This window comes from Antechinus flavipes, chromosome 1 (genome assembly GCF_016432865.1).
Source record: "Antechinus flavipes isolate AdamAnt ecotype Samford, QLD, Australia chromosome 1, AdamAnt_v2, whole genome shotgun sequence".
Lineage (NCBI taxonomy): Eukaryota > Metazoa > Chordata > Mammalia > Dasyuromorphia > Dasyuridae > Antechinus > Antechinus flavipes.
The window spans coordinates 75,375,276-75,389,078 of record NC_067398.1 but is presented as its reverse complement, the minus strand read 5'-3'; the positions used below and the strand labels follow the sequence as shown (position 1 = coordinate 75,389,078).

Here is a 13,803-nt window from a genome sequence, read left to right as displayed (position 1 = left end):
CGCGTATTATGTCAGGTCTAGGAATGCACAAGTAAACATGGAAAAGTCCCTGCTCTCAAGGAAGTTACATTCTATTATGGGAAACAGTACACACATGCAGGTAAATGTACAAGTAAATGCACGTCTACTGAATCCACCTGAGTAAACTGAGCTGGAAACAGTCTAGGGAAGATATTTCTGCCAGCAGAGTTTGGCCACAAATAGCTCTTTTCCAAATTCAATTTTTTCAGCTGAATACCCTCTGGAACAAGGAGTGCCAGCTATGTGGATTTTGTGGCTATATAAAGAAGACTAGAACAAAGTGACTTTATCCATCTGAAGACAAGGCTGAACTAATAGGCAAGGTTTAGAAAACCAACCAGAGGCTTTGGAGCAGAGAGAGGCAGTAGTTATTTAGCACCAGTCTCTAAGTTAGAGCTGGAAGGGACCTGAGGGAACACAGAGTGCAACCCTCTTAACTTTGTACACACTAAAATGGATGGCCAGCGTGACTTAGCCAAGGTTCCACAGAGAATCCAGTGTTTCCTTCTTGGGGTGGGAGATGGGTCTCAGTTTCCTTTTTGATTTAAAAAAAAAAAAAAAAGGGAGCCAGATTACATGACTTCTAAGATACTTTAATTATGTTCAAATATTCTATGAGTCTGACAAGATAAATCAGTGAAATGAGAGTTAAGTCCATTATTCTGGAGATGATATGAGACACCAGTTCTTGAAAAAAGGTGAAACTAATTTTTCATTTCATCTCTCTTTGTAAATCTTTTGAAATCACAGCTCATCTTCACAGTTAAGTTAAAAAGCTTTTCTCTGTGCTATTAAATCACCATGATTCCACTTCAAATTCCATATTGAATGTACCCATTTCCTTTCCCTTTCCTATGCCTGCTGCATAAGCATGGCTTTAATGAGGCCTTAGTTCATAATCTGTTTCAAGGAAAAGCATCACTTAAGAAGCTCTGTTCACTTCCTATTTTAATCACACTTTTTTTTTTTAAAAACTGATAAAGTGACAGTGGGGTAAGGATTGGGAATGCTAAACCATGTGCTGTCATTTAGACAAGAACAGTTCTTCCTGCTATATAGAGTATGTGTGCATATATCTACATATATAGATGTAGATAGAGTTGTGAGTTTGATCAGATACTGGAAGGAAAATATGACTGCTCTTTAAAAACACATCTAACATATGAGTACTAAGCCAATGAGGGAAAAGGTCCATAAGCTTCCAAAAAGGTGCCTGAGAGCCAGAGCAAGAATTGTTTTCTTAGAAAGCTTTAGTCTCAAGTGACTCAACTGGATGATGGTTAGACATGAGCCAGAAATAACAATGGAACTAAATAAAAATAGGTCCTTCCTGATTGCCTACTAAATTTCCAAATTTATATAATTTAACCCGATTAAGTTTAATTAAATTTCCACTGGGCTAAATGATCCTTGATATGATGTTTACCAGATGGGACTGTCTGGCATATTCACTAGGATGTCTGCCCCTCCTTCTCAACGTTGTGTATGTTGTAGTTGTCTTGGATTGAAAAGAACAAAGCAATATGCTTTAATTTTAATTGAAGGGGGCTTCAGAGTGCACTGGAATCCAAAAAGCAAATATCTAGCCTTCTGTATCAAGGAGCTGGTATTTGTCTTTGGTTCTGGTAACCAATGTTGCTAAAAGACCATCAAATTGTAGACTGCTAAAAATTAGCTACACTCTCTGAACAAGTTAGTATTAGCTCAAGCTAAATGATTTAAAATGCTGATGTTGAGATGAAATCATCAGTCTCTAGAAGTCAAGAACTGTACTGATTGTTATTTGGACAGATGATTCTATCACCCAATAATTAGGGTTTTTAAATCTTTTAGAGGAAAAAAAGGCAAGTGAAATATGGGTATTATTTCAGAGTCCTTAAAACTAATGTAGCTTTTTTATTTTAAAGATGTTCATTTTTTTCTTGTATTGTTCCTTCCAATCAATCAGCTTAAGAATTTATTAAGTACTTCCTATTTGTATCACACTCAGGAAGGTACTTATGGTTGGCTATTCAATTGTTACAGTTATGTACAACTCTATGGATCCATTGAGGGTTTTTTTGAAGAAGATAATGGAATAATCTGACGTTTCTTTTTTCAGATCATTTTACATATGGGGAAACGAAGGTAAAGTAAAGTAAAGTAATTTGCCCAAAGTCACACAGTTTGTAAGTGACAAAGGTCATATTTGAATTCAAGAAGCTGAGTCTTCCTTACTGTAGAACTGATACTTTCTACACTGTCTACCACCTGTCTGATACTTAGGGATGCAAATCCCAAACCAAGATTGTCCCCTTTCCCTCAAGGTGCTGACATTCTATGAGGAGGATACAGTAGTTACAGAGGGGTGTGTGTGTGTGTGTGTGTGTGTGTGTGTGTGTGTGTGTTCAATGTATGCTTTGTTTGGTTTAAATCAACTAAACCTAATTTTATTAGTATAGGAACTCAAAGGAAAGAAACCTTCTCTATCAATACCAGTTGCTACCTGCTTTGCAACTTATTAGTCAAAAAATTTCTTAGGGTACTAAGTGACTAAGTGATTTGCTCACAGTCACAGGACCAGCATGTTTTACAAAGAGAATTCAATTCAAGTTCTTCTTATTTTAAGATATTCATTACTCTGCACTACAGTATACATACAAAATAAATACAAAATGACATATGGGTACAGCACTAACAACTGGTGGAACAGGAAGGATTTCTTGGAGTGGATTTTAATTGTTATAAAAGGTGTAGTTTGGGAGGGAGAGTACTGCAGATATGGAAAGTCTTGGATTTGTAAAGCATTAACATAATGGCTGGGACATAGAAAGTACTCAATAAATACTTATTCCCCACCCCACCCCAAGACACAGAAGCAAAATATTCTAAATGATATATATATAACGATTAGCAAATAGGCAAATTTGTTTGGAACATGGGATACTTGATAGGGAATAATACACAACCTTCTTGGAAAAATAGGCAGATTGTGAATAAATTCCAGAAAATATTTTATTCTAGAATCAATAAGCAAGCATTGAAGCTTCTTGAGCAAAGGAGAAATATGAATAGAACTGTCCTTTAGGAATATCAATTTGACATTTGTGTGGAGGAAGGACTGGACAAGGGAAAGACATGGAGGAAGGCCAAATAGGAAGTTATTATGACATGTTGGGAGAGTGGGGATGACAGCCAAGACTGAAGTAGTTAGTGTAAATAGAGAAAAGACAATTGGGAAAAGATTGAAGTTCAATCTATAACACTTAGTGTCTGACTAGATAATGAAAGGATAAATCAAGATGAAGAACTGAGGATGACTCACAATTTGTGAAAGATAGTAAATGAAAGAATGGTCTTCCCTTTGACAGAAATGAGGATTCTAGAGGAAAGGTTGGATTTAAGGGGAAATATAATTAAGTCTATCTCAGACATGTTGTATTTGAGGTTTATTTAGAATAGACATATCAAATAGACAGTTGTAAAAGGAAGATTGGATCTGAATATTTGAGAATTATCCACACAGACACTATTAGCTGAATCCATGGGGCTTTATGCAACTGATGAATGTGGCTAGAAAAATGAGATAGAGACTACATTCAGGTCCACAAAAGGGACATGATCAATGAATTCAAAAAGGAGAAGGGGAACAGGTCTAACAAATACAAAGAAAAAAAAATCTTGACAGAACAATGTCAGGAAATCAAAGGATGAAAGATCATCAAGAAGGAGAATGTGGTACACACAAACTCTGCTGAGCTCAATAAGGATAAGGACTAAGGCCATGGGAATTTAGAAATAATGAGATCACTCATGACCTTGAAAAGATTGGTTTCAGCCAGATGGTAGGAACAGAAGTCAGACTACAAGGAAGTGAGGAGGTGAGAGAGTTGAAGCAAAGAATTCAAGCAACTTTTCTCTTTATGTCTGGTAGGGAAAGGAAAGAGATATGATACAAAATTGTTTTTAAAGACAGGAGATGTCCACAAGTTTGAAGACAGCAACGAAGTAATCAGTTGACTAGGAAACCCTGAAAATTAAAGGGGAAACGAATAAGAAAATAATCTGATGAAAGACATAAGCATGGACAGGATTGGATCAAGACCACAAGTCTCTTGGGACTGGCAATGGCAGAGAAAGGATACCTCTTATTCTAACTCTGGAGCACAGAAGGAAAGAATCAGGAATACTACTATGGTAGATGGAAGTATAAAGACAAGGGTATCTATGACTAATGTTCTCAATTTTTCTTAGTGAATTATTAGGCAAGGTGTTCTTTTAATTTAAAACAGGGAAACAATGGCATAGAAATTCAGGGGTCCTCAAATTACGGCCCATGGGCCAGATGTGGCAGCTGAGGACATTTATCCCCCTCACCCAGAGCTACAAAGTTTCTTTATTTAAAGGCCCACAAAACAAAATTTTTGTTTTTATTATGGTCCGGCCCTCCAACAGTCTGAGGGATGGTACTAAAAAGTAAGAAAAGGTTTATAATAGTGATTTTAGGACATTCTATAGAAAGCTGAATAGAGAAGAATAAATGAATGTGTGCAGCAAAGAAAGAGCCAGATAACAAATTAATAATATATCCAGTAAATACCATTGTCTGACTTCCTCCATCTTTGATTAGCAACATATAACCAGAAGTACAGAAAGAAGAGGGTGACAATAATCCAAGGTTGGGATCTAGAAAGGGATCAGCAGTTGTAGGAAGCTGGGGCAAGAAATTCAAAGGTGGAAGATAATCTGAAGTTGAACAGGTGAAGTACATATAGGGATTTTGAAGAAAGTAAAGGCCAGAAGAGATCCTGTGAAACAGGGAGAAGTAGAATAAATATGGTTTCTGTACTAATGTAAATCTTTCTCTCTCTCTCTTTCTCTCTCATATATATATATATGTACTACATTAATATATATACTATATTATTTGGTGCCTTTGGTAATCTGAAGAAGTACAGAGGAAAGGATATATTCCTCAGAATAATGCTTTTAAATGGGTAAAATAAAATGACATAGGATTATAAAGGAAACCAATTATATTGGCATATAATTAACATTTTTTAAAAAGAGTACACAGTTCATGGAACTCAGGTGAAGAATGCCTGCTTTAAAAAAAATCCTGATAACAAATTAAAATTAAAATTAAAATTGAATCTGAATATGCTGGCATAGAGGTCATAAATTCAAACTTCACGTTTGTGGGTTTTTTTTTTTTTCCTATTTCATCAATCACTGCACACTTGCTATTTATTTCTCTTCATAAAGACTGTTCAAGACAAAGGGATAGAAAATAATGCACATGTGGGATCCTATAGCTTCTCAAACTTCTAAAAGAGAGAAATAAAAGAACAAAAACTTGTAAATATTTTGAAAAGTTCTGAATTTACAAAAAAATTGATGGGAGGGTCATGGGAAGTACCTGTAATATAGAAAGCTATATCTCTCTCTTTCTACGGATTTCTCACTACCTTTATTATCAATTAAATAGAAGTAATTACCCACCTGCCCCCTGTTTTAGAAGCTCAGCCGCAGAATTCGCAGCCGTTTGTGGAGAATTTTCTGCCATTTCTTCCAATGGATCTATAAGAAGCAAGAAAAAGTGAATAACTACACAGATGAACAAAATTTATAGTGACACAGTTTTTAAAAATTCAAGGGAGAAACATCCTGGGGCAGTACAACTGTCCTAGCATAGGTCTCATGTCTGTAATTTTGTCTTGGGAAAAACATAAAACATTTATTATGGATATTAAAGGCTTTGGGAATCATAAAATTAAGCCAAAAGGAACCATGGGGATGATCATTGTACAATATTCTCAATGGGAATGTTGAGGAAACTGAGGCTCTTTTAAATAAGAATAACAAGACTATTCATTGCCCTACCATTTAGGCTTCAAAAGGCTTAACAAACCACTCACCTAATTAGTTCATTCAACAAGTAATGCTTGTTAGAAAATTTTATTTTATATGCCTTTTAATTTCTATCTGTTGTTCCTAGTGCCTCTTGTTGCTATGAAGAATAATTTTATTCTCTCCTACACACGCTAGACCTTCCAGTTTTTGAAGACATTTATTGTGTACCACATCAATCTTCTTTTTAGGCTAAAATTCTAACTCTTCAATCATTCTTTTTATGAACCTCATTATTTTTGTCTTCCCCTAGATGTCAAACTCAAAGAGAAACAAAGGTCATTAACCATAAATTAACCATAAGTCCCTGTGGATTGCATATTGATTTAGGAAACCACATATTAACATCACCTGTACTCTAAGATAGTTTAATTTGTTAAAATATTTCCCAATTGGGGCAGCTAAGTGGCACAGTGGATAGAGCACCATCCTTAAAGTTAGGAGGGCCTGAGGTTAAATCTGGTCTCAAACACTTAACACTTCCCAGCTGTGTGACCCTGAGCAAGTCATTTAACTCCAATTGCCTCAGGGGAAAAAAAATTATATATGAATCTGTCGGGTTGTACTTGAAAGTATTGTGGGGGACAACATAGCCCCAATATACATGTTTAACATCCCTGCTCTAGATCCCTCCATTTTTATCAATGACCTCATAACATGTATACTGAAATTAAAATAATAAAAGGACTGTAGTTCAGTGTAAACATTATTTCTCATCTGAAATGCATCCTTGCAATTTCAAATTATGTTAATTTTTTCAGCAGTTTCCTCACCCTTTTGAACATCTGTTTCTTCATTTATAAAATGAGGTTAGACTAGATGGTTTTGGGGGGCCGTTCCAGCTTTACATCTATAATCCTACACAACGGAAATGACATAGTGAGGTGGAAAGAGCTTGTGATAATCAAATTCTTCAGATTTTGTTTTCACATGAACCGTTCAACTGTGTACCCCATTCTATATTTGTACAATTGCTATTCAGAATCTAAATGCAGAATATAAATATTATCTCTATTAGATTTCACTTTCTTATTTTCAGCTCAGAATTTAACTACATTTTGGAGGAAAGCCACAAATTTTATTTTTCTGAAATATGTTTGCTGCTGCTAAAGTAGTTGTATTTTGGAATCAAAATAAGCTAAGTGAAGGTCAGCATACTAAAGAGAACGTTACATTTTTGGACAAACATACCTCTGTCTGGGATGAGGAGTTTGCATGGCAATGCCAGAGGAGTAATGGAATGCTGATATACCAAAGCTGTCAAGCTCCCTGAAAAAGATAAATTTAAGCAGGGAGAAAAGAAGGGAAGGAGGAAGGAAAGGAAGGAGGGAAAGAGACACACACCGAGAGAAAAAGAAAAAGAGGGCAACAGAGAGGGTAGGAGAGAGAAAGAAAAAAAAAAACAGAGAGAGGGAGAAAGAAACAGAGAGAGAGAGAGAGAGAGAGAGAGAGAGAGAGAGAGAAGAGAGAGAGAGAGAGAGAAAGAGAGAGAAAGGGAGAGGGAGATGGAAAGGAGAGGGAGAAGGGAGGGGAGAAAAATATTTCAATTTATATCTGATATGCAAACAAACCAAAAAATTACCAGTCCTCTCAAAAGAAAACAAGCATTTTAAAATATCTACAAAACTGGTATAAATTCTCAATTTTAGTATCTATTTGTGAAATAAGAGTAAGTTAGTAAAGATTTTTTTTTCCCCATCTAAATGAGTTTCTGAATCTAAGATATAATGGAGACTAAGAAGACATTCAAATTGTTTGCTATGGACTCTCTCACTTTCTAGAACTGACTTAGCTCTGGGATTTAATAAGCGGAGACGGGAAGCTAGGAAGGAAGAAGTTGGTAACAGAAAGAATAGGCGGCAAGAATAAATTAGTTTTGTTTTAAATAAAAATTTAAGATTCTTTGATAGAAGGGGGGACAAGTATTATTAGTAAAAATCTGCTACAGCCACACAATCAGAAAACCCTAATCTAAAATGTCAGGTGTTCCTATATCTCCAAGAATATAATACCAATGTTAGCTAATTTTTTCTAGCAAAGAAAGATGAACTTGGTTAGATTTTATTTGAGATTTTGAGGCAATTAAAAGTTGTTGGCCCATTTTGAGTTGAGATACAAGGGTTTGTCAGGAGCTGGATGCTTTAACCAGGAGAAACTACAAATATTCTCACTGTGCTTTTTGAACATCTCAATTACTCCCAACCTTTTGAACATATGCAGAAATTTAGTTAGGTATAATAAGAGTATAAGAAATAGATAGCAATATTAAAAACATGATTTCCAGTGTCATCACCATCATCAAGATAGACAGACCCTGTTTGAAACAGTGAATAAAAAACATCTGATACTACCTGCCCCATATTATTTGTCAACTGAGATATTTTCATCTTTGGACATTTGACTCTAATTGTTAGGAATCTAAAGGATTGTCTGAAAAACTTTTACTCTCTTTTCTCTCTAGTGGTCTAAGTTCTGTCCTCTGAGGTGAATAAGAATAAATTTAATAACCATGGAACAATGGCAGTGATAAACTAGCATTTAAAAATAATTCAACCCAAAGAAGTAAAGTCAATACATAATATGCTTTTAATACCAGCAATGAATAAACACTAAGAAACATACTCTGGCAAAGATTGCCCTGCTAGTCTCTTTCTATCTACTGTGCTTTATACTTTGGTAAGGAGAGGGAAAGGGAACAAGATTTTGTGTCAGGCACTCTGTGAGGTGTTTATCTCACTTTTTCAATTGCTTATCAATTTGCCTCCTTGTATTGGTTAGAGCATTCATCCAACATGAATAGTTAAGAATCAGACTAAAAAAAATCAACTTCTATCAGTTACAAATACAGCTAAAGCTAGATGACATGACTAACACGTAAACTATATAATCCTGGGTATTTGTTATATTAACAGAAAACTAAAACAAAAATAGGGGAATTCTGCATTTTTCAGCACAGGCAACTTATTTGTATACTAAGTATATTTTGAGACTGTTGGAATGAAGGGAAAAAAGTTTTTTAAAATGACCATTCATAGCAGGGACATTCCAAGATCTGGAATACAAATTGATTCGGAAAGAAAAATACCACCATAGTATTATTTGTGGATTTCCATTTAGAAACCATAGTGGCTCTCCCCATGTTTTTAAACTTTGAGAACAATTTCCCAAGGAACTTACCAAAATATGGTTCATTTGGACATCCTTTCAATCGTACTCCCTTAGAAGTACATTCAATCAAAAAGTGCCTGACGAGTTCATTGGCCAAATCTCCAGCTGATAGATTGGGGGAAAAAAGAAATCATTAAATGAGACATTTAGGAAGGGATGAACAAAGATGTGAACATGGGATTTCTCCTGACAATGCACAGGTGGGAAAAGTAAACAAGCTGCCAAATCATCAATGCATTTAGTGACTATGGTCCTGGCAATGCAGATGCTAGATGGAAGAAGAAATACATTCGGTTATCACAATCTATAGCTATCATATTGGTGTGGGAGGCACTGGATGTCTGCTGGTAGAAACAAACAATAATAGTCATCCATAAGAAAATGTAGAAGTGGGGGAAGGGTGGAGGAGCAGAAGTAATGGAAGTAGATAAAAGTTTCTAAATAGGGGAGAAGATCATAAAACAAATGTGTGTCTGAGCAAGCACACACATCAATATCTACATTCATATATGCATGCACTTACACATACATATTTCAGAGCTCCTAAAATTCTTAACACAGGAATTTAAATATTCTCATTCTTAATAAACAAATTTAAATAATACCATATATTTAAAGATGAAAAAGACCAAAAGAAATTGGTCTGTCTTATTAAGTCCTTCAGGACTTACAGGAATTAAGCTGAAGCCCAGAAGTTAAAGTGACTTGGATAAGGTCATATGGATAATAAGAAACAGAGCTGTGAAATGAAATTAAAGCAAACTAACGCATGTTTTCTGCCTCTAAATCCAATAATATTTCCATCATAACAGATGACAAGATAATTAACAATTTTAACAATTTTTTACAAACTGAAAATAGAATTAAAACCACACAATAAAACATAATATACTACTGAATAGTAAATCATTCTACTAAAAGAAAACTACAAAAAATAAAAATAAAAACAGAAGAAAAAAGAATTAATGTCCTCTGTCCCAATACATCCAACAAAAACTAAAAAATGGCAATTTTAAGATGTGGTGGTAAAGTCTGGAGATATAAATTGAATAGTTTAGAGAGAAGCAATAAAAATAAACGAATGAATGAAATCACAAAAAAATAGGAAGAAGATGTCAGCTCCACTAAATTGTAGGGGACAAAATAAGCCAATACTGCAAAAACCAAGAAAGTTACAATTCTGGTTGGGATGCCAGTGGTAAGAAGTACAATTTCAAACAAAGTCACTGGGGATCGTATATAGAGAAGGACTTGATTGGGAGTGGAGTGATGTCTTCCTCCAGCCTATTTCCATGGTATTTAATGTTGTTATGATGACTCATTGTGCATATTAGCTAATTTCAGTGAGCCTTCCAACCCTCTTCTTGGATCTTAAAATCCTATTCCAGACCAAGAATATAGCTGAGAACTCAGTAGCTAAGACTTCATTTCAGCCAACAAAGTCAAAGCAGCCACTGCTTTGCATCCACTATGATTTTCTCTTGCTATAAACATCCTGTATTTTGTTACCTTCAAGTTAATAATGAGGCCAAAAGTATCCAGAGAGGAAAAGCAGGCAAAAACGTATGTTATTTATATATGTGTACTCTATGCTAGGGACTAAAGAGCCAACAGAAAATGTCTAAGTCTTTTACATTCATTGTTGTTTTTTTAAAGATGTTTGATTAAAAATTTAATACTGAAACTCAACATATCCAATTATACTTACTTGCTATTTACTGTTAAATTTATTGATTTCAACACTTGAAATAAATAGCACAACCAATCTTGTCCACTGATTTGCCTTAACTAGATTTTAATATTCTATTACATTAATATGTTGCCTTTTTACTTAACCATTCTTTCATGACTGTACATTTGTGTTGTCTCCAGTTTTCTTTTTTTATAATTAAAATAATGCTAACAAAACTTGGTCCTTAAATGTTGGAGGTTTATAGGTATACACTATTTGAGTAATGGAAATATATTTGAGCACTATTTGGAAACAGAGAACTCGGGCTCCACGGTTATCTCCTAGAATTATAAGGCCCCTAGTCAACACTCTCCAATTATATATTAGAAGATAGATCTTTGGAGAAAATCTCATTCTTGCTGCTTATAAGTGAGGTAGATATGGATAAACTGAGACTATATAGGGAAAAAAAAGTTTAGATTTATGAAAACATATTATCAGCGCAGATAAAGAATAAATCAAAGGCTATTTCAATAAAATAAATACAAATATAAATAAATCCTCTAGAAATGTTAAAAGTAAAATACTAAATATCTACCTTAGAGCAAAGAAACCAACGATCATGAAAAGGACACTGGATTTAATCATGAGATTTGACTGGCTCTGAGCTAGACAAAGATTTTAGATGCTGTAATTATTTCCACATGGATCAGAGCCTTAAGCCCCACCACCCAAGTTACCCTACATAACTTTTTCCTTTGTAAAAGAGTACACAGTACCTTTCTTATTAAGTTGCAGAACTGAAGGAGGAGGCGTAGCAACTTTCATGGCCAGGCCATAGGCTCCCCGGAAAGAATGGCTGTCCCGAACAATGAACGAACCCGGTTCTTTATCCTTCAACATGGCAATAGCTGCAGGGACCACAGGAAGGAATAAAGAGACACATGTTGGCGGTCACAGATAAAAAGTCTTTTCTATATGGCGCCATTATACCATGAGCAATGATCCTCTCACTCACTCCTTTTTAGAACAATTTCAGTTCACCATATTTCAGCTGTTCTGTATAACTCGAATTTTCTTCTCTCTTATGCCATGAAACAAGAATACAGTGGATTCCTCCTTCAGTCACATTACACCAAAATACATTGCTTTGTAATGAGAAGATGTATTTCTTTTTTTTTTTTTATAAATTTTTTTTTAATTTTTTATTTAATAATTACATTATATTGACACTCGTTTCTGTTCCGATTTTTTTTTCCCCTCCCTCCCTCCACCCCCTCCCCTAGATGGCAAGCAGTCCTTTATATGTTGGATATGTTGCAGTATATCCTAGATACAATATATGTTTGCAGAACCGAACAGTTCTCTTGTTGCGTAGGGAGAATTGGATTCAGAAGGTATAAATAATCTGGGAAGAAAAACAAAAATGCAGATAGTTTACAGTCGTTTCCCAGTGTTCTTTCTTTGGGTGTAGCTGCTTTTGTCCATCATTTATCAATTGAAACTCAGGTCTCTTTGTCAAAGAAATCCACTTCCATCAAAATATGTCCTCATACAATATCGTTGTCGAAGTGTATAATGATCTCCTGGTTCTGCTCATTTCACTTAGCATCAGTTCATGTAAGTCTCGCCAGTCCTCTCTGTATTCATCCTGCTGGTCATTTCTTACAGAACAATAATATTCCATAACATTCATATACCACAATTTACCCAGCCATTCTCCAATTGATGGGCATCCATTCATTTTCCAGTTTCTAGCCACTACAAACAGGGCTGCTACAAACATTTTGGCACATACAGGTCCCTTTCCCTTATGAGAAGATGTATTTCAAAAATATTGAAGTATGTGCAATGCGTTCAGGTGAAAAAGCAATAGGAGTGATGAAAGGAGAAGATATGTTTCTCATCTTAGAAGGGGGGAAAGTGTTTAAAATATATAGACACATAAAAATACCTATTCCAAATTGTACAACAAAGCATGGAGCATATGATACTTTGGCCTTATTCCTTAGACAAGTTTATAAGCCATTTAACTAACATTAAGTATTATTCAGAAATAAAAAATCCCACCAAACATATGTTGGACCTTTAACTCAAATATTTAAAACTCACAAGGACTGGGGATAGAGGGGGGAGGATGATTTAAATCAAGTTTCTCATCACAGCATGCTGAACAGAGAGCCAATAATGAGGTTTACAGTCTGCAAACGCCTTGATTCAGGCCAGATTTTGAAAGATATTCAAAATCGCCTTCTTTACCCACAAACTTTAGTCCTTCAAACGTCAGAAAGAAAGAGATTTAGAATGGAAACGTTTCTCTTTCTTATCCACTGATTTGTCTAAAGCAAACCAAGAAATAACACATAAAAAGTGGGAAGTTATAGCTAAACTTCATGCTAATCATACTGTATAGTCCATGATAGTTGACTTTAAATAATTGGGTAATAAAAAATCAATATCAGAATAATATATTTTTTATTGAAATAAAGAAAATTTATAATATATAAACAGTAACATTTATGTATATTATTCTTTGTTTATAAAACAAATATTATTAAATTTTTCTTTTTTTAAAATTTACTTAACCTGGAATTGCATGAAAATGAAGAAAAGGGAAGAGAGGGAGAAGGAGAGGGAGAGAGGGAAAGAAAGAAAGAGGGAGAGAGGGGTTGAGAGAGAGAGTGTATGTGTGTGTGTGTGTGTGTGTGTGTGTGTGTGATGTGTCTGGGGTGTATGTGTGTATGTAAGCTCTGGGGTCATAAAAACATGTAAACACTTGGAAGATGCAGCAAGAAGTGTTAGTGTGAGTGACATGATGGACTAAAAGTGCTATGTAACCCTTCAAATAAATACTTCAAAAATACTTCAAAAAATATTTCAGAGATAAGACACCATAATATCTTTACTTGTCTGTGGAAATCTGAGCTTTTTCAGTTTGGGAAAAAAATGTGTGTCATATAGATATTATTTATTCTTTAAAAATTTTATAATATTCTTCTGTATATCTATCCAAACTAGGGATTCTGTTCTTTAGTAGCCCTTTGAAAGAGAAT

The 13,803-nt window shown here is 34.8% G+C and overlaps 1 protein-coding gene across 2 annotated transcripts in view; it reads right to left on the bottom strand.

Moving 5' to 3' along the window:
- Positions 1-13,803, bottom strand: part of TNS3 (tensin 3) — a 377,368-nt gene that overhangs the window by 14,599 nt on the left and 348,966 nt on the right. For both annotated transcript variants that reach the window (XM_051984497.1, XM_051984488.1), the window contains exons 25-28: positions 11,530-11,661; positions 9,088-9,183; positions 7,102-7,179; positions 5,503-5,580 (exon numbers count right to left, since the gene is read on the bottom strand). In XM_051984497.1, the coding sequence (XP_051840457.1) occupies positions 5,503-5,580; positions 7,102-7,179; positions 9,088-9,183; positions 11,530-11,661 (384 nt within the window). The remainder of the gene's footprint in view (positions 1-5,502; positions 5,581-7,101; positions 7,180-9,087; positions 9,184-11,529; positions 11,662-13,803) is intronic.